The sequence below is a fragment of the Symphalangus syndactylus genome, chromosome 1, assembly GCF_028878055.3.
Source record: "Symphalangus syndactylus isolate Jambi chromosome 1, NHGRI_mSymSyn1-v2.1_pri, whole genome shotgun sequence".
In the NCBI taxonomy this organism is placed as follows: domain Eukaryota; kingdom Metazoa; phylum Chordata; class Mammalia; order Primates; family Hylobatidae; genus Symphalangus; species Symphalangus syndactylus.
The window spans coordinates 65383130-65410278 of NC_072423.2; the positions used below are offsets into that span (position 1 = coordinate 65383130).

The window sequence follows — 27149 nt, forward strand, 5'->3', positions numbered from 1 at the left end:
AATTAGCAATGATTAATACTTTCTTTTCTTCTTCTTCTTCTTCTTCTTTGAAACAGGGTCTCACTACATCATCCAGGATGGAGTGCAGTGGTGCAATCACAGCTCACTGCAGTCTTGACTTCTGGGCTCAGGCAGTCCTCCCACCTCAGCCTGCCAAGTAGGTGAGGCTACGGGCATGTGTCGCCACACCTGGCTAATTTTTGTATCTTTTTGTAGAGACAGGGTTTTGCCATGTTTCTCAGGCTGGTCTTGGACTCCTGGGTTCAAGTGATCTACTCGCCTCAGCCTCCCAAAGTGCTGAAATTATAGGCATGAACCACCGCATATAGCCAATAATTTCTTAATATCATAAAATATCCTATTAGTATTCAAAATTTCCCCCAACTATATTTTAATTATCTGTAAAAAAAAACCACTTTTTAAAAAACAGTTAGCTTGTCCAAATTGGAACTCAAAAAAGATGCACATACTGAATTTAGTGGCTACATCCCTGAAACCTCTTTTAATCTATAAGATGCCCTTCCTTTTCTTTCTTACAATTAATTTGCTGAAAACCTGGCAAAATTTTCCATTTTCTAGATTTTGCTGATTAGATACCTGTGGTGTCACTTATTCTCTTGTCCCCTGTATTTCTAATAAACTAATTATTAGATATAGAGGTTTGATCAAATTCAGTTTGTTTTTTTTGGTAAGAGTTATCTCATAAGTACTGTGGTATACAGTACTTCCATCAGGAGGCACATAAGCCAGTTTTCTCTCTTCTTGTGATATTAAGATTGATTAGTAGTTTCAAAAGTTGTCAGCACAATCCTTGGCATTATAAAGTTGTTCAGCCTTTCATCTGATGGTTTTAGTAACCATGATGATTACTGATCTATTATTTCATTGATTTTTTTAATGCTGTAAAAACTTGATTCCATTGTTCCAAGTCTGTAATCCAACCAGAAGGTAGATCCTGCGAGCAATGTTGGACCTGAGTAAGAACAGAAGCGGGCTGTGTAAATTATGATGCCTAACTGTTGAAAAGTTTCCAAAAATGGCTAGGCACAATGGCTCACGCCTATAATCTCAGCAATTTGGGAGGCCGAGGCAGTAGGATCACTTGAGCCTCGGAGTTCGAAACCAGCTTGGGCAACATGGGGAGACCCTGTCTCTATAAATAATTAAGAAAGAAAGAAAAAAGAAAAGTTTCCAAAAATGACAGGCTCTCTTTATGCTCATTCTTCTACTTCTCTTAAAATTTCTTCTACCACTAAACTTGGCTGGGTGCCATGGGTCATGCCTGTAATCCCAGCACTTTGGGTGACTGAGGCTGGCTGATCACTTGACTCCAGGAGTTCAGGACTAGCCTAGATAACATAGCGAAACCTTGTCTGTACAAAAAATGCACAAATTAGCTGGGCACAGCAGCATGTGCCTATAGTCCCAGCTACTTGGGAGGCTGAGGCGGGAGAGTTGCTTGAGCCTGGGAGGTTGACGCTGCAGTGAGCTGAGATCGCACCAGTGTACTCCAGCCTAGGTGACAGAGAGATACCCTGTTTCAGAAAAATACACACACACACACACACACGTGCACACACACACACACCCCACTGAACTTTTCTGGGATTCTATCTTTATTTTTTTGAGACAGATTCTCATTCTGTCACCCAAGCTGAAGTGCAGTGGCACAAACATGGCTCACTGCAGCCTTGACTTCCCAGGCTCAAGCCATCCTCACGCCTCAGCCTCCTGAGTAGCTGGGACCACATGTGCAACAACCACACCCAGATAATTTTTTTATCTTTTGTAGAGACAAGGTCTCACTTTGTAAACTGGGCTGGTCTGGAACTCTTGGTCTCAAATGATCCTCCTGCCTTGGCCTCCCAAAGTGATGGGTTTACAGGCGTGAGCCACTGTGCCCGGATGAAGCCTATCTTTTGTTCACAGCTTGCCTCAGCCTACATCTCTCCTTGGCTTATACTATTTACCCTGATGACTTTAACTATATGTTGGTGGCTCTACTCTACACCATCAGTCCTGAATTATCCCTATGATAAATTAAATGGCTGTTGAACAGCTCCACATGGATGTCTTATGGGAATCTCAAACTCAGCATTTCTAAAATTGAACTCTCAATCTCCCACTGGAGAACCTGATCCTCCTTCTGTACTCCTGTCTCAGATGATGGCATCACCATAAGCCCAGAAAGATGAATGTCGATTGAGACCCCTTCTTCTCCTTGATGCTCACGTTGATCAGTTAATTCCTGCTGGTTTCACTTCCTGAGTAGTTCTCTAATTTGTCCTCTCCTCTGCAACCTATTATCATTCTAGCCAAAGACTTCATCATTTGTCACCGAGTCGACTGAAATGACCTCCAACTAGTTTTCCTATCTCGTCTTCTTCTTACACATTACAGCCAAAATGATCTAGGTGAAGTTCAAATCATACCATTCCTCTGCTCTATAAATTATAGAGTGAAATCCACATTTCTTAGCCTGGCTGCCTGTAACTTCTCCCTTAACCATCACCTACTCACCTCTTGCCACTTTTTAAGCTTTACATTTTATAGTTCTATCAAGTCCAAATTGCTGGAAGTTCTTGCATACATCATATTGCTTTTCCCCCTTCCCTTCTTTTCCTTTCAACCACTGTTTCTGCTGTTCCCTGAATCTGAATTGCTTTTCCTCTATTCCTTTGTACAGTGAAGATCTCCTCATTGTCAAAGACCGGGCTCCTCTGAGAACTTAATTACTCCTACAATGCTGGGCTAAAACCCTTTGCTCTGTGTTCTTCTGTACATTGACATATTTGTTACAGTACACTGAAAATATCTTGTCAGAGGTCTATCTCCCCCACTAGATTACAAGGAAATTGGGGGTCAGGGATTGAACCTTATTTATCTTTGTATTCCCAGTTCCTAGTTATAGCAGGTGCCCCAAGAAATGTTTGTTAAATGGAATCAGATTGGTATGTCACTTCCAAGTAACAAGTGTCATTCCCTGACTCTTCTGGTTGGAACGTAGAGAACACAAAGCTTCGTACACTAGTACATTATTATAGACAGCCCCACTTCTCTCTTCAACTGTCAGGGACAGGCAGTTTCTGTTTTCTTCTATCAATTTGTCAATTAAATGTCACACAAGTCTTTTATGGACTATGTATTTACCAAAGAAATATAAGTGAGGAAAACATCACCTGCCGCAAAAGTCTTCCCTACAACCTGCAAAGATAAAGCCAGTGGTTTCACAACATTCTTATTCCGGGTCAGGTCCTGAGCTCCACTTAAATTGATTGCAGAATTAGCTGGACTGAGAATCGGCGAATCTTTAAAATGAAAGAGTTTGTTTAAATTAGCAACTATTTATATATGCAGGAAGGAAGTTAATTCAACAAGAGTTGAGAAAAAGCAGATTATAGAATTTGTCCTTTCCTTGAACTGTCCTGACATTTTTAAAAGTCCATTTCTATGTATACTGGTTTTTAATTTTTTACTTATTTGACAAACACTCACTAGAAGTTACTATGTGATGCATGCTATTTTAAGCACTTTAAATATATTAATTCAGTTAATTCGTGTAACAACTTTGTGAGGTAAGTATTACTACCTTAAATAGTAGCAGCCATTTAACCTAGTCAAAGTTAACTGTGGAGGTAGTCTCCATAGTCCCCCTCAAAGCCATATATATACACATATATATATGCACATGTATATACACACATATATATACATATATACACACACACACACACACACATATATATGCTATTTTTTTTAGATGGATTCTCGCTCTGCTGCCCAGGCTGGAGTGCAGTGGTGGCATGATCTCGGCTCACTGCAACCTCTGCCTCCCGGGTTCAAGTGATTCTCCTGCCTCAGCCTCCTGAGTAGCTGGGACTACAGGTGCACGCCACCACACCCAGCTAATTTTTGTATTTTTTGGTGGAGGTGAGGTTTTGCCATGTTGGCCAGGCTGGTCTCGAACTACTGACCTCAAGTGATCCACCTGCACTGGCCTCCCAAAGTGCTGGGATTACAGGCGTGAGCCACCGTGCCCAGCTTCAAAACCAGATTTTAATGAGATGTTTTTATCTCTATCTAGATGAGTTTATTATTTTAAAAGTGTCATGCAAACTAACTCACTGAAATGTAGGAGAAAGCATTTTTCTCTGAAAGAAAGTTGCTTTAGTTTTTTTTTCTTTTAATAAATTAGAATTAATTTACTGCAATACCAGGAACATCCAAAAGAAATGGATTCTTTGGATTAAGAAAATAATTCAGCCCAGAAAACCACATGCTATTTCAGAGACAGGCTGTGGAAGAGAGAAAGACTCAAGTCAATTAGAGTTTTTCTAAATGAGTAGAGACCCCAAATCCCTGACTACTCCAGCAGAACAGCTAGATCGATTAACACAGGAAAGTGTCAAAATGGACTGTTAAACCTCTCTGAGAGTCTGAGAGCATGCTCTAAGGAACAGGATACTTATTAATGGTGCTCCCTTAGAAATTATCTAGAAAATTATTCATCCCACAACATGATTCCTGATTCATCTAATCATTATTTCTCATCAGAACTCAAAAGAATGAAATGGTCCCCCACTGGCTTGGATGAGTTAACGTGCTTCTCTGAGGGCCTGACTTACTCACCAGTGAGTGATTTAAGGTCTGCTGGAAGGACCCAGTGCACACACAACATTACAAAGTTGTAGGAAACTGAAGATGACTCCAGTTTTTCATGTCTTAACAGAGCCTTACAGGACAAGAATCCGAGTTAAGTTTGCTATGCTCTTACACAGATTTGTCATTATGTTTCAGGCCACAGTCATATTGTCTGGAAGATTAGTAGCTTTCTATACTAGTTTATATCTATAATTTTAGCATATCCTTAATTTGAAGAGTGATAATTCATCTTATATTTTCAAAACAATGAATTCAAATTGGTACAGAATAATGTTTTAAAAATCAGAAGGTACAAAGTTAATCTACAGAACTAAATCTTCATATATATAAACAACAATCCATAGTTAAATAAAATGCCTACGAATAAGCTTAATAAGAAATGTATGCAACTACATGAAGAAAACATCATAATATTTCTGGACATAGTATCTGGGATTTGTCTTAACATATTGAAGGAGGAAGTCAGATTAAATAATAATCACTATGTGTTCCTAAGTACTGAAACTGGGTGATAGGTCATGGTGGTGGTTTACTTTATTATTCTATTTTTATATGTGTTTGAAAATGTTGGCCAGGCGCAGTGGCTCATGCCTGTAATCCCAGCACTTTGGGAGGCCAAGGTGGGTGGATTACCTGAGGTCAGGAGTTCAAGACCAGCCTGGCCAACATGGGGAAACCCCGTCCCTACTAAAAATACAAAAATTAGCCGGGCGTGGTGGCACACACCTGTAATCCCAGCTACTTGGGAGGCTGAGACAGAAGAATTGCTTGAGCCCGGGAGGCGGAGGTTGCACTGAGCCGAGATCGTGCCACTGCACTCCAGCCTGGCTGACAGAGCGAGACTCTGTCTCAAAAAAAAAAAAAAAAGAAAAAAAAGAAAATGTTAAAGATTTTTTTAATTAAAAAAAAAACTTATGAAAATCATGAATATACACCTGAACAAATGTGAAAACAAACCATGCTTCTGAGCAGAAATATTTGATGTCAAAAAGATGCCAATCAACCTAAGTTAACCATTCAGTAAATTATATTGAGGCAATTATGTACACAGGAAAAAAATAAAGTTGTACCAACATCTTACACCAGGTGTCAAAAAAAATCAAATGGACCAAAGATATAAACTTAGACTCAGAAAATATAAAAATAATAGAAAATATGGAAGAATTAATTATCACCTTGATATGGAAAAGACCAAATTATTAATCAAAATGCAGAAGCCATAAACAAAAGATTGATAAATTCAGTTACAAAAAATAAATAATTTCTGCATGGCAAAATTTTATAGCCATATAAATAGCCAGAGAGAGATGGAGTGGCCATCCTAATCTCAGAAGAAATAGACTCTAGGCCAGGCATGGTGGCTCACGCCTATAATCCCAGGACTTTGGGAGGCCAAGGTGGGCGGATCACGAGGTCAGGAGATGGAAACCATCTTGGCTAACACAGCGAAACCCTGTCTCCAATAAAAATACAAAAAAATTAGCCGGACGCGGTGGCAGGCACCTGTAGTCCCAGCTACTCGGGACACTGAGGCCGGAGAACGGCGTGAACCCGGGAGGTGGAGCTTGCCGTGAGCTGAGATCATGCCACTGCACTCCAGCTGGGTGACAGAGCGAGACTCTGTCTGAAAAAAAAAAAAAAAAGAAAAGAAAATAGACTCTAAGACAAAAATTATTACTACACGAAAAAAAGAACACTTTATAACGATAAAAGGGTCAATCCACCAGTAAAACATAATTATAAACATATATACACCTAACAACAGAGCCCCAAATAAATGAAGCAAAGATGAACATAATTGAAGGGAGAAACAGCTATTTGATAACAAGGGTTGGGTACTTCAATACCCCACTTTCCATAATGAATAGAACAACCAGGGAGAACATCAATAAGGTGGAAATAAAAGACTTGAACAACACTGTAAACCAGTTAGGCCTAAGACATCAGTAGAACATTCACCAACAAAAGCAGAATATACATTCTTTTCAAGGGCACCAGGGAGATTCTCCAGGATAGACTATATGTTAGGCCATAAAACAAGCCTCAATAAACTTCAAAGAACTAAAATCATACAAAATACATTCTCTAAACTCAAGAGACTCAAATGAACAATCAATAACAGAAGAAAATTTAAGAAATTCACAAATTTATGAAAAATAACACACTCCTAAATAACCAATGGGTCAAAGACATCACAAAGGAAATTGTACACCACTTTAAAATAAACGAAAATTAGGTTGGATGCGGTGGCTCACGCCTGTAATTCCAACACTTTGGGAGGCCGAGGCAGGCAGATCACTTGAGGTCAGGAGTTTGAGACCTGCCTGGCCAGTGTGGTAAAACTCTGTCTATACTAAAAATACAAAAAAAGTAGCTGAGTGTGGTGGTGGGCGCCTGTAATCCCAGCTACTCAGGGGGCTGAGGCAGGAGAATCACTGGAACCCAGGAGGTGGAGGTTGCAGTGAGCCGAGATGGTGCCACTGCACTCCAGCCTGGGTGACAGAATAAGACTCCATCTCAAAAATAAATAAATAAATAAATATAAAATAAATGAAAATTAAACACAACATACAACAACTTATGGGATGCCACTAAAGTAATTAGAAGGAAATTTATAGCTGTAAATGCCTATATTTAAAAAAAGAGGCCAGGCACGGTGACTCATGCCTGTAATCCCAGCACTTTGAGAGGCCGAGGTGGGCAGATCACCTGAGGTCCGGAGTTTGAGACCAGCCTGACCAACATGGAGAAACCCCATCTCTACTAAAAATACAAAATTAGCCGGGTGTGGTGGCGCATACCTGTAATACCATCTACTCCTGAGGCTGAGGCAAGAGAATGGCTTGAACCTGGGAGGCAGAGGTTGCTGTGAGCCAAGATTGCACCATTGCACTCCAGCCTGGGCAACAAGAGCAAAACTCCATCTCAAAAAAAAAAAAAAAAAAGATCCCAAATCAATCCCCTTAAGAGTGATCCCAAATCAATCACCTTAAGAAACTAGAAAAAGTGAAAACTAAACCCAAAGAAAGAAGAAGAGGCCGGGCGCAGTGGCTCACGCTTGTAATCCCAGCACTTTGGGAGGCTGAGGCGGGCGGATCACGAGGTCAGGAGATCAAGATCACGGTGAAACCCCGTCTCTACTAAAAATACAAAAAAATTAGCCGGGCGTGGTGGCGGGCACCTGTAGTCCCAGCTACTCGGAGAGGCTGAGGCAGGAGAATGGCGTGAACCCAGGAGGCGGAGCTTGCGGTGAGCCGAGATCGCGCCACTGCACTCCAGCCTGGGTGACAGAGCGAGACTCCGTCTCAAAAAGAAAGAAGAAAGGAATAAAGACAACAGAAATGAATAAAGTGAGGAATAGAGAAACAATAGTGGAAATGAACAAAACCAAAAGTTTGTTTTTCAAGTGAATCAACAAAATTGACAAGTCTTTAGCCAGATTGACCAATGAAAAAAGAAAAGATATAAATTACTAAAACTGGGAATAAAAGATGGGGCATCACTGGCAACCTTAAAGAAAAAAAAAGCATTATAAACAAATGCTATGAACAATTGTATGCCATTGTTATAGACTGAATTGTCTCCCCGCAATTCATATGTTGAGGCCCCAATTCCTAAAACCTTAGAATGTGACTGTATTTGAACATAGGACCTTTAAGGGGGTAATTATGATGAAATGAGGTCATAGGGTAAGGGCCTAATCTGAAATGACTGGTGTCCTTAAAAGAAGAGACATCAGGAATGTGCCCATACACAGAGGAAAGGCCACGTGAGGACACAGCAAGAAGACAGTCATCTGCAAGTCAAGGAGAGAGGCCTCAGCAGAATCCAATCCTGCCAGCACCTCAGTCCTGGACTTCCAGTGTCCAGGACTGTGTGAAAATAAATTGCTATTGTTTAAACCACCCAGTGTGTAGTATTTTGTTAAGGCAGCCCTCGCAAACTAATATAGCCATCAAATTAGATAAATCTAATTAGGTAATTAGATTTGAAATTGACAAATTCTTAGGACAGAAATGATCAAAATTGACTTAAAGAGAGAGAAAAATTCTGAATAGACCTCTAACAAGCAAAGAGACTAAATTAGTTAAAAACAAAACCAGGCCAGGCGCGGTGGCTCACGCCTGTAATCCCAGCACTTTGGGAGGCCGAGGCGGGCGGATCATGAGGTCAGGAAATCGAGACCATCCTGGCTAACACAGTGAAACCCTGTCTCTACTAAAAATACAAAAATTAGCCGGGCGAGGTGGCGGGCACCTGTAGTCCCAGCTACTCAGGAGGCCGAGGCAGGAGAATGGCGTGAACCCCGGGGGGCAGAGCCTGCAGTGAGCCGAGATCGCGCCACTGCACTCTAGCCTGGGTGACAGCGAGACTCCATCTCAAAAACAAAACAAAACTAAAAATAAATCTCACAATTATCCACAAAGAAAAGCCTAGTTCAGAAGTCTTCCTTAGTGAATCCTACCAACATTTAAAGAATACCATGCTTTGTCAAATCTTTTCAAAAAGTAGGAGGAGCATTTCCCAGCTCAACTTCTTAAGGCCAATATTACCCAGACAAAGACATCAAATGGCTGGGTGCCATGGTTTGCACCTATAATCCCAGCTACTCAGGAGGCTGAAGTGGGAGGACTGCTTGAGCTAGGAAGTTTGAGGCTACAGTGAGCTATGATCGCACCACTGCACTCCAGCCTGGGTGACAGAACAAGACCCTGTCTCAAAAAGAAAAGGAAGAAAGGAAAAGAAGAAAGGAAAGGAAGAAGAGAAGAGAGGAGAGGAGAGGAGAGAAAAGGAGAGGAGGGGAGGGGAGGGGAGGGGAGGGAGGGGAAGGAAGGGAAGGAAGGAAGGAAGGAAGGAAGGAAGGAAGGAAGGAAGGAAGGAAGGAAGGAAGGAAGCAACAGAGAATAGTTTATGAAACACATGAATGTGTACATAACAATGCTCAACAAAATACTAGCAAATACAGTCTAGCAGCATATAAAAAGGATTATAGGCTGGGCGCGGTGGCTCACGCCTGTAATCCCAGCACTTTGGGAGGCCAAGACTGGTGGATCACTTGAGGTTAGGAGTTCGAGACCAGCCTGGCCAACATGGTGAAACCCCATCTCTATTAAAAATACAAAAATTAGCTAGGTGTGATGGCAGGCACTTGTAATCTCAGCAACTCGGGAGGCTGAGGCAGGAGAACTGCTGGAACCTGGGAAGTGGAAGTTGCAGTAAACCAAGATCGTGCCATTGCACTCCAGCCTGGGCTGACAACAGCAACACCCCATCTCAAAAAAAAAAAAAAAAGAACTGCGATCATGCCATTGCACTCCAGCCCGGGCCGACAACAGCGAGACTCTGTTTCAAAAAAAAAAAAAAAGGATTATATGCTATGGCTAAGTGAGATTTATAGTTGAAATTCAAGGTTGGCTTAACATATGAAAATCTATCGATGTTATTCCATACACCATATTAATAGAATAAAGGACAAAAACCACATGATCATCTCAAGAGACACAGGTAAAGCATTTGACAAAATCCAACATTCTTTCACGACAAAAACACTCAACAAATTAGAAACAGAAGGGACCTTCCTCTACTTGATAAAAAGCATCTACAAAAAAACCACTACTTTCAGTTTCAACACAAGAGGACAAAAAAAAAAAAAAGACAAAAAGACAAAAACCCAAAATAAAAACAACAAAAAACCCACTGCTACCATCAGACTGAGTGGTAAAGATCAAACTATGATTTGGACGAAGATATGTCCACTCTTGTCACTTCTATTTAACATGTACAAGAAGTTCTACCTAGGGTAATTACGAAGGAAAATAGAATGTATCCAGGTTTGAAGGAAGAAGTAAAACACATCTATCTGCAGATGACACGATCCCATATATAGGAAATCCTAAGGAAGCCATTACAAAACTACTAGAGCTAATAAATGAGTTCACCAAGGCTTCAGGACAGAAGATCAGTATTCAAAAATCAGTTGTATTCCTATGTAATTGCAGTAACCCCAAAATATACTTAAGGAAAAACTTCCATTTTATAATAGCATCAGAAATAATAACTACTTAGGAATAAATAGAACAAAAGAAGTGTAAAACTTATACTATGAAAACTACAAACCATTGTTGGTTTTTTTGTTTTTTGTTTTTGAGGCAGGGTCTCACTCTATTGCCCAAGCTGGAGTGCAGTGGCATGATCGTGGCTCACAACAACCTCAAGTTCCTGGGCTCATGTGATCCTCCCACCTCAGCCTCCCAAGTAGCTGGGATGACAAGCACATGCCACCATGCCTGGCTAATTTTTTGTATTTCTTGTAGAGATGGAGTTTTGCCATGTTGCCCAGGCTGCTCTTGAACTCCTGAGCTCAAGAGATCAGCCTCCCTCAGCCTCCCAAAGTGCAGGGATTATAGGTATGAGCCACCACATCTGGCCACAAAACACTGTTGAAATAAACTAAAAAAGACCTAAACAAATGTAAAGATGCCCATCTTCATAGATCAGAAAGGTTAATATTAAGATGGCAATACTACTCAAACTACTGTAAAGATTCAGAGTAAGCCCCATCAAAATTCCAGCTGGCTTCTTCACAGAAATTGACAAGCTAATCCTAAAATTCAAATAAAAATGCAAGGGACCCAGAATAGCCAAAACAATCTTTTTTTTTTTTTTTGAGACGGAGTCTCGCTCTGCTGCCCAGGCTGGAGTGCAGTGGCACGATCTCGGCTCACTGCAAACTCTGCCTCCCGGGTTCACACCATTCTCCTGCCTCAGCCTCCCGAGTAGCTGGGACTACAGGTGCCTGCCACCATGTCTGGCTAATTTTTTTGTATTTTTAGTAGAGACGGGGTTTCACCGTGTTAGCCAGGATAGTCTCGATCTCCTGACCTTGTGATCCGCCTGCCTTGGCCTCCCAGCATGCTGGGATTACAGGCGTGAGCCACCGCACCCGGACAGCCAAAACAATCTTGAAAAAGAAAAGCAAAGCGGAAGGACTTACACGTCCCCATTTCAGAACTTCATACAAAGCTACCATAATTATGCAGTGTGGTGTTGGCATAAGGACAGACATACAGATCAAGGAAATAACATTGAGAGTCCAGAGATAAACTCTTACATTTTATGGGCAAATGAAATTTGACAACAGTGCCAAGAAAATTCAAGGGGTTAAAAAATTTAGTCATCATAACAAATGGTTTTGTGACAACTGGATATCCACAGGCAAAAGAACGAAGCTGAACCTCTTCCTCATATCACATAAAAGAATTAACCTAAGGCCGGGCACGGTGGCTCACGCCTGTAATCCCAGCACTTTGGGAGGCTGAGGTGGGCAGATCACGAGGTCAGGAGTGGGAGACCAGCCTGGTCAACATGGTGAAACCCCGTCTGTACCAAAAATACAACAAATTAGCCAGGCGTGGTGGTGGACGCCTGTAGTCCCAGCTACTCAGGAGGCTGAGGCAGAAGAATCGTTTGAACCTGGGATGCAGAGGTTGCAGTGAGCCAAGATTGAGCCACTGCACTCCAACCTGGGTGACAGAGGTAGACTTCGTCTCAAAAAAAAAAAAAGAATTAACCTAAAATAGATTGTACATCTAAATGTAATAGCTAATAGCTAATAGCTGTAACACTCTTAGAAGAAAACACAGGAGTAATTTTCATGACCATGGATTAGGCAATGGTTTCTTAGCTGTAACACCGAAAACACAAACAAAAGAAAATATAGATGAATTAGTTAGTTTTCATCCAGATAAATAAACTTCATGTTTCAAAGGACACCATCAAGAAAGTAAAAGACAACCCACAGAATGGGAGAAAATCTTTGAAAATCACGTCTATGATATAGGACTTGTATTCCAAACATATTTTAAAAACTCTTGTAAATCAATAAAGAGTCAACCCAACTGAAAAATTGAAAATTGATTTGTATAGTTACTTCTTCAAGGAAAATACACAAATGGCCAATAAGCACATGAAAAGATGCTCAACATCATTAGCCATTGGGGAAATGCAAATCAAAACCACAATGAGCTACTACATCATACCCACAAGGGTGACTACAATAAAAAAAGACATTAACAAGTGTTGTAAGGACGTGGAGAAATTTGAATCCTCACACATTGCTGGTGGAAATATAAAATGGTGCTGCCGCTTTGGAAAACAGTTCTCGAATGATTATACATAGACTTATCATATGACCCAGCAATTGCACTCCTAGGTTTGAAATGTGAGAAAAGGGAAAACACACATCCAGCCAAAAACCTGTGCACAAATGGTCATAGCAGGATTGTTCATAATAGCTCCAAAATGGAAATAACCCAAATGCCCATCAACTGATGAATGGCGTTTATCCACAGATTGTATATTGTATGGATAAACATTGGTTTATGCTTCAAAGGACACCATCAAGAAAGCGAAAGACAACCACAGAATGGGAGAAAAATCTTTGAAAATCATGTATCTGATAAAGAACTTGTATCCCAAATATATATATATTTAAAAAACCTCTTATAAATCAGTAATAGACAACCTGACTGAAAAACTGAAAATTAATTTGTATCAACTTACCTATTGAAAAATTGAAAATTTAGGCCGGGCACGGTGGCTCACGCTTGTAATCCCAGCACTTTGGGAGGCCGAGGCGGGCGGATCACGAGGTCAGGAGATCGAGACCACGGTGAAACCCTGTCTCTACTAAAAATACAAAAAATTAGCCGGGTGTGGTGGCGGGCGCCTGTAGTCCCAGCTACTCGGAGAGGCTGAGGCAGGAGAATGGCGTGAACCCGGGAGGCGGAGCTTGCAGTGAGCCGAGATCGCGCCACTGCACTCCAGCCTGGGTGAGAGAGCGAGACTCCGTCTCAAAAAAAAAAAAAAAAAAAAAAAGAAAAATTGAAAATTTATTTCTATCATATGTTTATCCATACAGTAGAATATTATTCAGCAGTAAAAAGGAATGAAGTACTGATACATACTACGATATGGATGAACCTTGAAAACATTATGCCAAATGAAAGAAGCTAGTCACAAAAGGCCATGTGTAATAATTATATGAATGCCCAGAACAGACAAATACATAGAAATAGAAAACAGATTTGTGGTTGCCAGGGGCTGAGGAGAGGGATGAAACAGGGAATGACTATTAATGGATATGGGTTTTTTTCCTTGGAGTGATGAAAATGTTCTGAAATTTATTGTGGTGACGATTGCATAATTCTGTGAATATAATACTTAAAAACACTGAATTGTACACTTTTTGTTTTTTATTGTATTATATACTTTTAATGGATGAACTGCATGATATATGAATTATATCTTAATAAAGCTGTCACTTTATTTTATTTTATTTTGAGACAGAGTCTCACTCTGTCACCCAGGCTGGAGTACAGTGGCACAATCTTGGCTCACTGTAACCTCTGCCTCCTGGATTCAAGTGACTCTCATGTCTCAGCCTCCCAAGTAGCTAGGATTACAGGCATGCACCATCCATGCCCAGCTAATTTTTGTATTTTCAGTAGAGACAGGGTTTCGCCATGTTGGCCAGGCTGGTCTCAAACTCCTGACCTCAAGTGATTCGCCTGCCTCAGCTTCCCAAAGTGCTGGGATTACAGGCATGAGTCACTGTGCCTGGCCAAAGTTATTGCTTTAAAAATGCTATGTACAAACAAAATTATAAACCAGGGAAAATTTTGTGACTAATATCACAAATAATTACACTATGCATTACTGTCAACAGAGGCCAATAAGAGAAAAAGAGATGCTTTGTTGCCCTACATCACATCCTTTTGGTCTACCTTTGATTTCAGTAGAGGCTCTAGTGGACAGTTCTGCATGAGCTCAGACTCCTGGGGATAGCATCCTACCTCAAGCTCACATCTAGCTTCTTTTAGCTATTTGTCTCAGGGCCTTCTCCAAGGCCACAAAGCTCTCTCAGCCCTGTGTAAAGTCCAGAAGTGCAAGAAAGTATAATGCTTGTAGGGCAATCCTAAATTAATAAGGGATGTAAGAATAAATGTCCCAGCCTCCCGAGCCTCCCATTCTTTTTTCTTTGAGATGGAGTCTCACTCTGTTACCCAGGCTGGAGTGCAATGGTGTGATCATGGCTCACTGCAGCCTCAACCTCCTTGGCTCAAGCAATCCTACCTCAGCCTCCCATGTAGGTAGGACCAAAAGCATGGGCTACCACACCTAGCTAATTTATTTGTATTTTTTGCAGACAGGAGGTCTCCCTATGTTGCCCAGGCTGGTCTCGAACTCCTGGGCTCAAGTGATCCTCCTGCCTTGGCCTCCCAAACTGCCGGGATTACAGGCATGAGCGATTGTGCCCGGCCTGAGCCTCCCATTCTTCAGAAGGATAATTCTTTGAGGAATTCTGCATGCTTCTTGGAGTATCTAGTAGACTCAAGTCTTTCTGTTTTACAGGAATTATGTACAAAAAACACTCTTATGTTGGCTTACTCCTGCTTCCAAGGATTATTTCTCAAATAAACAACCTGCACCCAAGTCCTTCCCTTAAGCTCTGATTCTAGCAGAACCCAAACTATGATAACCAACAACTCAATAACTAAAGGGTAAAGGTAATGAACTTAGAGTTTATAGAAAAAAATGCAAACAGCTTTTAAACAAATGCAACAATGCTTAATGTCAATAAGGGAGATGCAAATTTAAAAAAACACAGATTTTGGGCCAGGCATGGTGGCTCATCCTGTAATCCCAGTACTTTAGGAGGCCCAGGCGGGCAAATCACAAGGTCAGGAGTTCGAGACAAGCCCGGCCAACATGGTGAAACCCCGTCTCTACTAAAAATACAAAAATTAGCTGGGCATGGTGGCACCTGCCTGTAATCCCAGCTACTTGGGAGGCTGAGGCAGGAGAATTGCCTGAACCCAGGAGGCGGAGGTTGCAGTGAGCCAAGATCGCGCCACTATACTCCAGCTTAGGCAACAGAGCAAGACTCCATCTAAAAAAAACCCACAGATTTTATTTTTCACTCATCAGATTCACAAAAATCCAAAAGTTCAATAAATAAACTCAATTAGTGAGCCTCTGTGGAAATATTGGTACAATCTGTTAGGAGAGTAATTTGGCAGCATGTATAGAAATTACAAATGAGTATATGTTTGATCCAGCAATCCTGGACATTTATGTATGTGAGAAATGATATATATTGAGGTTATTCATTGCTGCATTGTTTCAAAACAATATAAATGCCTATCAATAGGGAGCAGGTTAAATAAATTATGGCATATCCAGATAGTATGTGGCAGTAAAAAATTAATGAGGAAGTTCTCTATTGATTTGGAAAGATCTTTAAGACACAGCAATATGAAAAAGTGAGGTGCAGAATCGTGCATACAAAATTTTGCCTTTGGAGTAAGAAAGTTGTAAAAATAAGAATTTGTATTTGTGCTTGCTTGAACAGATATGAAGAAAAATACATAAGAAAAATAATTACAGTGGTTACCTGTTTGGGAGGAGGCTGTAGAAATAAGGTGAGATGAAAGAGAAACTTTTTACTGCATATGTATGAATATATTATATATGTATGTATATACACATGCACATAGGTATTTCTGAAATATGTAAATGTTTCAGAACAGTTTTATTTGGGAGTAGCCCCCAAATATCCAAAATGTGATTCCCTGTCACCTTGCTTAGACACGAATTTGAACCACAGGGCTGTGAGGCTACTGTGCAGAACCTGGTGCTTAGTGAGTAAGTAGCTGATTGCTCAGCATCTACATCTCACCAAGGCCTCATTCTCTCTACTAATGATTACATATCCATTTAAAGAAGGAACTTGTAAGCACTGGAGGATTCATAAACTTGTAAAGTTCCTTGAGCAAGTCACAGCTCTGCTCTCTACGTTGTGGTAGTTTGTAAGTTCTTGTTTCTCCCACTAGGTCATACAGCTCCTTGAGGGCATTCCCAGCTCCTGGTACAATGACTGTCACATTACGGCTAAAGAAATAAAATGGAAAAAAATACCAAAATAATCTCCTTATCCTCTTTATACAATAGTTCAATTACTTTCTGTTAGCCTAAAATCACTGGGGGAAAAAATCTTCCAAAACATAGGAAGCCAATTATGTAGCCAGTAGAGAGTTTGAATCTTGATTTTGTCACTCACTAGCTCTTATTTCACCAATTATTAACCCTCCTTACAGTCTGTTTCATGATCTGCAAAATGGCACTACAATCTCACAGTAGCAACGAACATGGTTAGCACAGAACCTAGAACACAGGAGATATTCAGTAAATGCTTTGCTAAATCTTGTTAAAGGTTTTCCAGATGACCAAGAGCTTAAGTCTTTATGAGCTCTCTTTTTGCCTTTGATGCCTGTAAAAAATGTAGACTATAATTTGCTTCTTTCCTGGGTTAACTACAATGGCCCTCTTTTCACATTCACATGCAATTAATGTCCTTCTAATGTAGACACCATATTTCTATTATTGCGCTCTGAGCCTGCATTAGTTATGTCAGCCATGTTTTATTTTTGATTCAGTTGAATTAGCATTTAATTAAAATATAACATATTTCCCCTCTAAAACGCATGTTAAATCAGGTATCTTCCTAATCCATTCTTATGCTGTTGATTTTAAAAATTGCTTTATTGAGGGATAATTGACAATAAACTGCACATACTTAAAGTACACAATTTGGTAAGTTTGACATATGTACATACACATGAAATCATCACAATCAAAATAACGAACATAGTTATCATCCCCACGTTTCCTTGCACCTCTTTGTAATTCCTCCCTCCTATGCTTCCCTTGCCCCCATCCCCAAGCAACTGCTGATCTGCTTTCTGCCACTATAGATTACTTTGCATTTTCTAGAGTTTCTATGCATAGAATTGTACAGTATCACTTTTTTTTTCTTTTTGGTGTGACTTTTTTCACTCACTAGATTTATTTTGAGATTCATCCACATTGTCATGGGTTATTAATAGTTCATTACTGTCTGGATATATCAATTTATTTATCCATTCACCTGTTACAGACTTTTGGGTTGTTTCCAGTTTGGGGCTATTACAAAGAAAGCTGCTATCGACAATTGTATACAAGTGTTTGTATGGATTTTATTTTCTTTCCCCTATGGTAAACACCTAGGAATAAAATGGCTAGACCATATGGCTGGTATATATTTAACTTTTTAAGCAACTGTCAAACTGTTCCAAAGGTGACTTTATAATTTTATGTTCTCAGCACTGCATTAGAGTTCTGCCACCTCTACGTCCTCACCATTGCTTGATGTAGTCTTTTATTTTAGCCATACTAATAGTTGTATACTGGTATCTCATTGTTATTTAAATTTGCATTTCCCTAATGATTAATGATGTTGAATATCTTTTCATGGTGCTTAATTGCCATCCATATAACTTTTCTCATTTTAAAAACTGGCTTATTTTCTTATTTTTCAATTTTTATAGGTCTTTAGTTCAGAAACAATCCCTTTATATGCTTTGCAAAGATTTTTCTCCTATCCCGTGGCTTTTCTTTTCTTTTTTTTTTTTTTCGAGATGGAGTCTCACACTGTCACTTGGGCTGGAGTGCAATGGCATGATCTCGGCTCATTGCAACCTCCGCCTCCCAGGTTCAAGTGATTCTCCTGCCTCAGCCTTCCGAGTAGCTGAGATTACAGGCACCCGCCACCATGCCTGGCTATTTTTTGTATTTTTAGTAGAGATGGGGTTTCACTATGTTGGCCAGGCTGGTGTCAAACTCCTGACCTCATGATCTGCCCGCCTCAGCCTCCCAACGTGCTGGGATTACAGGCGTGAGCCACCGTGCCCGTCTGTGCCTCGTCGTTTCATTCCCTTAATAGTGTCTTTGAAGGAGAAGTTCTTAATTTAATGAAGTCTAATTTATCGATTTGTTCTTTTTTAGATTATACTTTTGATGTTATATCCAAAAAACCATTACCTAACCCAGGTCACAAATATTTTCCCTATGTTTTCTTCTATAAATTGCATAGTTTTTGGTTTAACATTTACATCTATGACCTATCTGAGTTAATTTTTGTATGTGGTGTGAGATATAGATCAAAGTTCATGTTTTTGCATATGGATATTCAACTGTTCCAGTACCATTTGCTGAGAAGGCTATCCTTTCTTCATTGCGTTGTCGTTGTGCCTTTGTTAAAAAGTCAGTTGTGGTTGGGCACAGTGGCTCACGCCTATAATCCCAGCACTTTGGGAAGCCGAGGCAGGTGGATCACTTGAGGTCAGGAGTTCGAGACAGCCTGGTCAACATGGCGAAACCCTGTTTCTACAAAAAATACAAAAATTAGCTGCATGTGGTGGCATGCGCCTGTAGTCCCATCTACTTGGGTAGCTGAGGCTGGAGAATCCCTTGAAGGGAGGTGGAGGTTGCAGTGAGCCAAGATCACACCATAGCACTCCAGCCTGGGTGACAGAGTGAGACTGTGTCTCAAAAAAATAAAAAATAAAAAGTCAGTTGTCCCTGTATGTGTGGGTTTATTTCTAGGCTTTCTACAAATACAACTGACATTTGTATATTGCTCTTGTATCCTGCAATGTTTAAGCTCACTTATTGGTTCTAGTAGCTTTTTGAAAGATTTCATTGGGTCTTCCACATAGACAATCATGTGGTCTATGAATAAAGACAATTTTGTAGTTATGTTTGCTTAGTGACAGAAATATGTTCTAAGAAATGTGTCATTAGGCAATTTTGTCCTCCTGTGAACTCTAGAATATACTTACATAAGCCTAGACAGTATAGCCCACTATACACATAGGCTATATGGTGTGACCTACTGCTCCAAGGCTACAGCAAAACTATACAGCATGAATAGTTTTGAATAATTACATGAATAACTACTATATGAATGCTATAGGCAATTGTAACAAAATGGTATTTGTGTTATCTAAACATGTCTAAATATAGAAATGGTACAGTAAAAATACAGTATTATAATCTTATGGGACCACCTTTGTATATGAGGTCCATCACTGACCAAACATCATTATGTGGTACATGACTGTACTTCCTTTTTTAAAAAAATAGTCAATAAATACATGCTTATTGAGTAAACTGAATTATGAAAAACAAAACCAGGCCAGGCACAGTGGTGCACGCCGGTAATCCCAGCAGTTTGGGAGGCTGAGGCGGGTGGATGACTTGAGGACAGGAGCTCGAAACCAGCCTGGCCAACATGGTGAAACCCCGTCTCCACTAAAAATACAAAAATTAGCTGGGTGTGGTGTAATACATCTGTGGTCCCAGCTACTTGGGAGGCTGAGACACAAGAATCACTGGATCCGGGGGGCAGAGGTTCTAGTGAGCTAAGATTGTGCCACTGCACTCCAGCCTGGACAACACAGCAAGACTCAGTCTCAAAAAAAAAAAAGGCCGGGCACAGTGGCTCAGGCCTGTAATCCCAGCACTCTGGGCGGCCGAGGTGAGCGGATCACAAGGTCAGGAGATCGAGACCATCCTGGCTAACACGGTGAAACCCCATCTCTACTAAAAATACAAAAAAATTATCCAAGTGTGGTGGCGGTTGCCTGTAGTCCCAGCTACTTGGGAGGCTGAGGCAGGAGAACGGCGTGAAGCCGGGAGGCGGAGCTTGCAGTGAACAGAGATCATGCTACTGCACTCCAGCTGGGTGACAGAGCAAGACTCCGTCTCAAAACAAAACAAACAAAAAAACAAACCCCACCCCCACCCCCCAAATCTACTTCTACTACTAAGCCATACAGACAGAATCCACAAAGACAACTTCCTGGCCAAGTGCACTGATGCACTGTTTTTTGTTTGCTTTTGAGATGGAGTCTCACTCTGTCACCCAGGCTGGAGTGCAATGACACGATCTTGGCTCACTTCAACCTCCATCTCCCGAATTCATGTGATTCTCATGCCTCAGCCTCCTGAATAGCTGGGATTACTGGTGAGTGCCACCATGCCCGGCTGATTTTTGTATTTTTAGTAGAGATAGGGTTTCACCATGTTGGCCAGGCTGGTCTCAAACTCCTCACCTCAAGTGATCCACCCGCCTCAGCCTCCCAAAGTGCTGGAATTACAGGTGTGAGCCACCATGCCCAGCCAATCCACTGTTAGTATTATGATACATCAAGAAAGTCAAGGCCGGGTGCGGTGGCTCATGCCTGTAATCCCAGCTCATGCCTGTAATCCCAGGCTGAGGTGGGTGGATCACTTGAGGTCAGGAGTTTGAGACCAGCCTGGCCAACATGGTGAAACCCTGTCCTACTAAAACTACAAAAATTAGCCAAGTGCGATGGGAGGTGCCTGTAAACCTAACCACTCAGTAGGCTGAGGCAGGAAAATTGCTTGAACTTGCGGGGCAGAGGTTGCAGTGAGCCGAGATTGTGCCACTGCACTCCAGCCTGGGCGACAGAGTGAGACTCCATCTCAAAAAAAAAAAAAAAAAAGAAAAAAAGAAAAAGAAAGTCAATGTGCAGAGGACAGGAACCCCAGCTCTGCTAAGACTGTGGGTACTGCAAAGACTACCAAAGAGTAGGATTAGATTGTTATAGATAGAAGTGACCAATCATAGTTCTTGAACTTTCTCAAAGGTAAAGGCTGACTTCAAAGTCCATAGCCTGCCAATAAAATGGCATCAGGCAAAAAGTTGGCGAAGAGAGCTGGGCGCGGTAGCTCACACCTGTAATCCCAGCACTTTGGGAGGCTGAGACAGGCGGATCACGAGGTCAGGAGATCTCAACCATCCTGGTTAACACGGTGAAACCCTGTCTCTACTAAAAATACAAAAACTTGGCCAGGCATGGTGGCGGGTGCCTGTAGTCCCAGCTATTCGGGAGGCTGAGGCAGGAGAATGGCGTGAACCCGGGAAGCGGAGCTTGCAGTGAGCCGGGATCGCGCCACTGCACTCCAGCCTGGGCGACAGAGCAAGACTCCTTCTCAAAAAAAAAAAAAAAAAAAAAAGTTGGCAGAGAAGCCCAGATAGATCCTTAGTTCAGTTTTCAGATGTCAAGGGTTCACAAAGCTGGCCAAACTGTTTCTGGGAGGAACTGTTCCAGTTCACTGCATTATAGTGTGCTGGGGGGTGACAAGACAAAAACAAAAAAAATGGGGTGCGGAGGGGAGAAATGGGTGGTAACAAATGTCACAACTGTACGAGCAGTCCCATCACATCTTGGGGATTCCCTAGTCTGCAAAAGCCTATTAAACAGGTCACCTAGAAAAAAAAAGTTTATAACTCCATTCCCCTCATTTTATTAAATATTACACTTATGTACATTTTAAAGACGAATCATCTACAAGCTTGTATCAGTTGCCTCCTTGGCTCACGGGAGAGGAATGTTGCTGAAAGCCTCAGGATAAACAGAAGACTTGGGGTTTTGTACATGTACTTCCTTTTTCATAGGGATCACTTTCATTTCTTTTTCCAGCCTGATTGTACTGGCCAGAACCTCCAGTACACAGAATGCAAGTGGTAACAATGAACATGTCTGTCTTTTTTCTCAATCTTAAGGAGAAAGTATTTTGTTTTTTTATCACTAAGTATACTAGCTATGGGTTTTTTGTAGATGCCCTTTATCAGGCTGAGGAAGTTCTCTTCTTCTCCTAGTTTGTTAAGAGTTCTTATCAGGAAATACTGTTGAATTTTGTTAGATGCTTTTTTTCTGCATCTATTGATATAATTACATGGTTTTACTTTTTGTTTGTTAACAGGATAAATTACATTAATTGCTATTCAAATATTAAATCATGTGTGCATCCCTGGAATAAATCCTACTTGGTCATATCATTTTAACATATTGTTGGCTTCAAAATACTACTTTTTTTTTTTGGTGACCGAGTCTTTGTTGCCCACGCTGGAGTGCAGTGATGCAATCTCAGCTCACTGCAACCTCCACCTCCCAGGTTCAAGCAATTCTCCTGCCTCAGCCCCCTAAGTAGCTAGGATTACAGGCACACGCCACCATGCCCAGCTAATTTTTGCATTTTTAGTAGAGTCAGGATTTCGCCATGTTGGCCAGGCTGGTCTCAAACTCCCGATCTCAAGTGATCCACCCACCTTGGCCTCCCAAAGTGCTGGGATTAACAGATGTGAGACACCTCGCCCGGCCCAAAATACTAAAATTTTATTAAGAAATTTTGTATTTATTTTATAAGAGATACTGGTTTAAATTTTTCTTCTCTTGTAATGTTTTTGATTTTATTATCAAGGTAATGCTGGTCTCATAGAATGAATTATGAAGTAATCCATTTCTTTCCATTTTTTGGGAAGAGTTTGTGTAGAATTGATATTATTACTTCTGGCCGGGTGTGGTGGCTCACGCCTGTAAACCCAGCACTCTGAGAGGCTGAGGCGGTCAGATCGCTTGAGGTCAGGAGTTTGAGACCAGCCTGGCCAACATGGTGAAATGCTGTCTCTACTAAAAATACAAAAAAATTAGCCTGGTATGGTGCTGTGTACCTGTAACCCCAGCTGCTTGGGAGGCTGAGGCATGAGAATCACTTGAACCCAGGAGGCAGAGGTTGCAATGAGCTGAGATCCCACCAATGCACTCCAGTGTGGGTGACAGAATGAGACTGTGTCTCAAAAACAAAGATAGATAGAAAAACATTCCTTAAATGTTTGGTTGAATTTATCAGTGCAACTATCTGGGCATGGAGTTTTCTTTGAGGAAAGATTTTTAACTATATTTTCAGTGTATTTCTTAGATAGGGGGCTATACAGATATCTGTTTCTTCTTGTGTAAACCTTTATAATTGTGTCTTTCAAGGAATTTATCTCATGTTAATTTGCCAAATTTGTCATAAAATTGTTTCTTACATCCCCTTATTATTCCCTTAATATGATTTGAATCTATGTTGATGTCACCTCATTTATTTCCAATACTGGTAATTTGTATCTTCTGTTTTTTTCTTATCAGTCTAGGTAGTTTATCAATTTTATTGATTTTTCTCAAAGAGCCAGTTTCTATTATTATTATTATTTTTAAGACAGAGTCTCTGTCACCCAGGCTGGAGTGCAGTGGCGTGATCTCAGCTCACTGCAATCTCGGCCTACTGCATTCAAGCAATTCTCCTGCCTCAGCCTCCCAAGTAGCTGGGATTACAGGCACTGCCACTAAGCCCAGCTAATTTTTTGTATTTTTAGTAGAGATGGGGTTTCACCATGTTGGCCAGGCTGGTCTCAAACTCCTGACCTTGTGATTTGCCTGCCTTGGCCTCCCAAAGTGCTGGGATTACAGGCGTGAGCCACCGTGCCTGGCTCTATTATTAAATTTTAAGATTGTTTTTCCATTTTCTATTTCATTGACTGCTGATTTGGTCTTTTATTATTTCCTTTTTCTGGCTTACTTTGGGTTTAATTTTTTCTTCTTTTTCCTAGTTTCTTAAGGTAGAAGCTGAGTTCATTTATTTGAGAACTTTCTTTTTTTCTAATGTAGATCTTAGTGTTATAAATGTCTCTCTACTGCTTTAGTGGCACCCCACAAATTCTGATACGTTTTCATTTTCATTCAATTCAAAACATTGCCAATTTCCCTTTTAATTTCTCTTTTGATCTATGAATTATTTAGGAGTGTATTATTTACTTTCCAAATATTTGGAGATTTTTTTTCCCAGAGATTTTTCTGTTATTTACAATTTAATTCCATTTTGGGTAAAGAATATATTTTGTATGATTTGAATCCTTTAAAATGTATCAAGATTTGTTTCATGGCCCATAAGTATGATGTCATGCTTAAAATAAGAATATTCTACATCCTTACTGATTTTCTATCTACTTATTTTATCAATTATTGAGATGGGGTATTGAAATACCTGGCTGTAAGAGTGGATTTATTTATTTCTCAAAATAATTCTATCAGTTTTTGCATAATGTATTTTGGAGCTTTGTTATTAGGTACATAAATGTTTAGGATTGTTATGTCCTCCTAATTATGTGACCCCTTTGTCAGGTTGAAATAATCTCTTTAACTTCTGGTAATATCCTTTCCTCTGCAAATATACTTTGCCTGATACTAATATAAGCACTCAAGCTTTCTTTTGACCCATGTTAACACTTTATATTTTTTAATATTTTTTACCATTAATCCATTTGTGTCTTTATATTTTAATTGTATTTCATGTAGGCAGCATAGAGTTGGGTCTTACCTTTTAATCAAATTTGATAATCTCTGCTGTTGAATCGGGTGTTTAGATTATTTATATTTAATGTGATTCTTGATGTGGTTAGGTCTGACTTTATCATCTTGCTATTTACTTTCCACTTGTCCCATCTATTCTTTGTCCCCTTTTTCCTCCTTCAGACTTCTTTTGGATTAAGCAGACATTAATGACTTCATTTTATCATTTTGTTGCATATTACTTAAAATTTTTGGTTATTTTAGTAGTTGGTTTAGGGTGTATAGAATACAGTCAGCCCCCCATATCCACAGGTTCTGTACCCGCAGATTCAACGGGAATCTGTGGATCAAAAATATTTTTTAAGGCCAGGTGCGATGGCTCATGTCTGTAATCCTAGCACTGGGAGGCTGAGGAGGGAGGATCACTTGAGGTCAGGAGTTCGAAACTAGCCTGGCCAACATGGTGAAACCCCGTCTCTAATAAAAATACAAAAACATTGGCTGGGCATGGTGGCAGGCACCTGTAATCCCAGCTACTTGGAGGCTGAGGCAGGAGAATCGCTTTAACCCAGGAGGCAGAGGTGGCAGTGAGCTGAGATTGCACCACTGCACTCCAGCCTGGGCAACAGAGTGATACTCTGTCTCAAAAACAAAACAAAACAAAAATATTTTTTTAAAAACCAATAAAAAATAAAAATACAAATTAAAAAACCCAGTACAGTATAACAATTATTTATATAACATTTACCTTGTATTCAGTATTGTAAGTAATGTAGAGAAGATTTAAAGTATATGGGAGGATGTGCATAAGTGATATGCAGATATTATGCCATTTTATATAAGGGAATTGAGCTTCTGCAAATTTTGTATCAGCAGGGGTTCTGGAATTAAGCCCTTGTGGATACTGAGAAATGACTGTATATCCTCACTTGCCACTGTAAAACCTCAGGTGATGTTGCAAAATTTCATGTATAAGAACTTTACAATAATGAACTTCCATATTTCCCCTCCTGGCCTTTAGACTATTGTCATACAATTTACTTTTATATGTATTATAAACCCAAAACATATTATTATACTGGTGTAACAATCATCTTTTAAATAGATTTAAATTTAAAAATTAAATACATTTATCTATGCAGTTACTATTTTCAGTGGTTTTTTTCTTTTTTTTTTTTTTTTTGAGACGGAGTCTCGCTCTGTTGCCCAGGCTGGAGTGCAGTGGCGCAATCTCAGCTCACTGCAAGCTCCACCTCCCGGGTTCATGCCATTCTCCTGCCTCAGCCTCCCGAGTAGCTGGGACTATAGGTGCCTGCCATCCCGCCTGGCTAATTTTTTAAAATATTTTTAGTAGAGACCGTGTTAGCCAGGATGACCTCGATCTCCTGACCTCATGATCCACTCGCCGCGGCCTCCCAAAGTGCTGGGATTACAGGCGTGAGCCACCGTGCCTGGCCTATTTTCAGTGGTTTTCAATGCCTTGTAAAGATTCAGATTTTCCATCTGCTATCATGTCTTATCTATCTGAATGACTTCCTTTAGCATTTCTTGTAGCGTGAGTCTGCTGGTTGTGAACTATTCCATATTTTGTACGTCTTAAAGCGTCTTTATTTCATCTTCATTTTTTTTTTTTTTTTTTTTTTTTGAAATGGAGTCTTACTCTTTCACCTAGGCTGGAGTGCAGTGGCGCGATCTTGGCTAACTGCAACCTCTGTCTCCTGGGTTAAAGCGATTCTCGTGCCTCAGCTTCCCAAATACAGGCCCACACCACCATGCCTGGCAATTCTTTTTGCATTTTTAGTAGAAATGGTTTAGTAGACACGGTTTCACCATGTCGGCCAGGCTGGTCTCAAACTCCTGACCTCAAGTGATCCACCCACCTCAGCCTCCCAAAGTGCTAGGATTACAGGCATGAGCCACCGCACCTGGCCGAAAGATATTTTTATTGGGTATAGAATTCTAGGTTAACTTTAAAAATATTGCTCTACTGTCTTCTCATTTACATTATTTCCCATGAGAAATCTGATGTCAGGCTTCTTTTTGTTCCCCTGTACTAATTACATGCCTTATCTCTGTCTGCTTTAAGATTTTTCTCTTTACCATTGCTTTTGAGCAATTTTATTTATTTATATTTTTATTATTTATTTATTTATTTTGAGATGGAGTCTTGCTGCATCTCCCAGGCTGTAGTATAGTGGCATGATCTCAGCTCACTGCAACTTCTGCCTCCCAGTGATTCTCCTGCCTCAGCCTCCCAAGTAGCTGGGATTACAGATGCCCGCCACCACACCTGGATAATTTTTGTATTTTTTTGTAGAGACGGGATTTCACCATGTTGTCCAGGCTGGTCTTGAACTCCTGACCTCAAATGATCTGCCCATCTCGGCCTCCCAAAGTGCTGGGATT

At 40.5% G+C, this 27149-nt stretch overlaps 1 protein-coding gene across 4 annotated transcripts in view; it reads right to left on the reverse strand.

Moving 5' to 3' along the window:
• GREB1L (GREB1 like retinoic acid receptor coactivator) overlaps positions 1-27149 on the reverse strand; it is a 305634-nt gene that overhangs the window by 89438 nt on the left and 189047 nt on the right. For 2 of the 4 annotated variants that reach the window (XM_055236511.2, XM_063640602.1), the window contains exon 8: positions 3180-3308. The exons of the other annotated variants lie outside the window; for them this stretch is intronic. In XM_055236511.2, coding sequence (XP_055092486.2) covers positions 3180-3308 — 129 coding nt within the window. The remainder of the gene's footprint in view (positions 1-3179; positions 3309-27149) is intronic. 4 annotated transcript variants of the gene reach the window in all.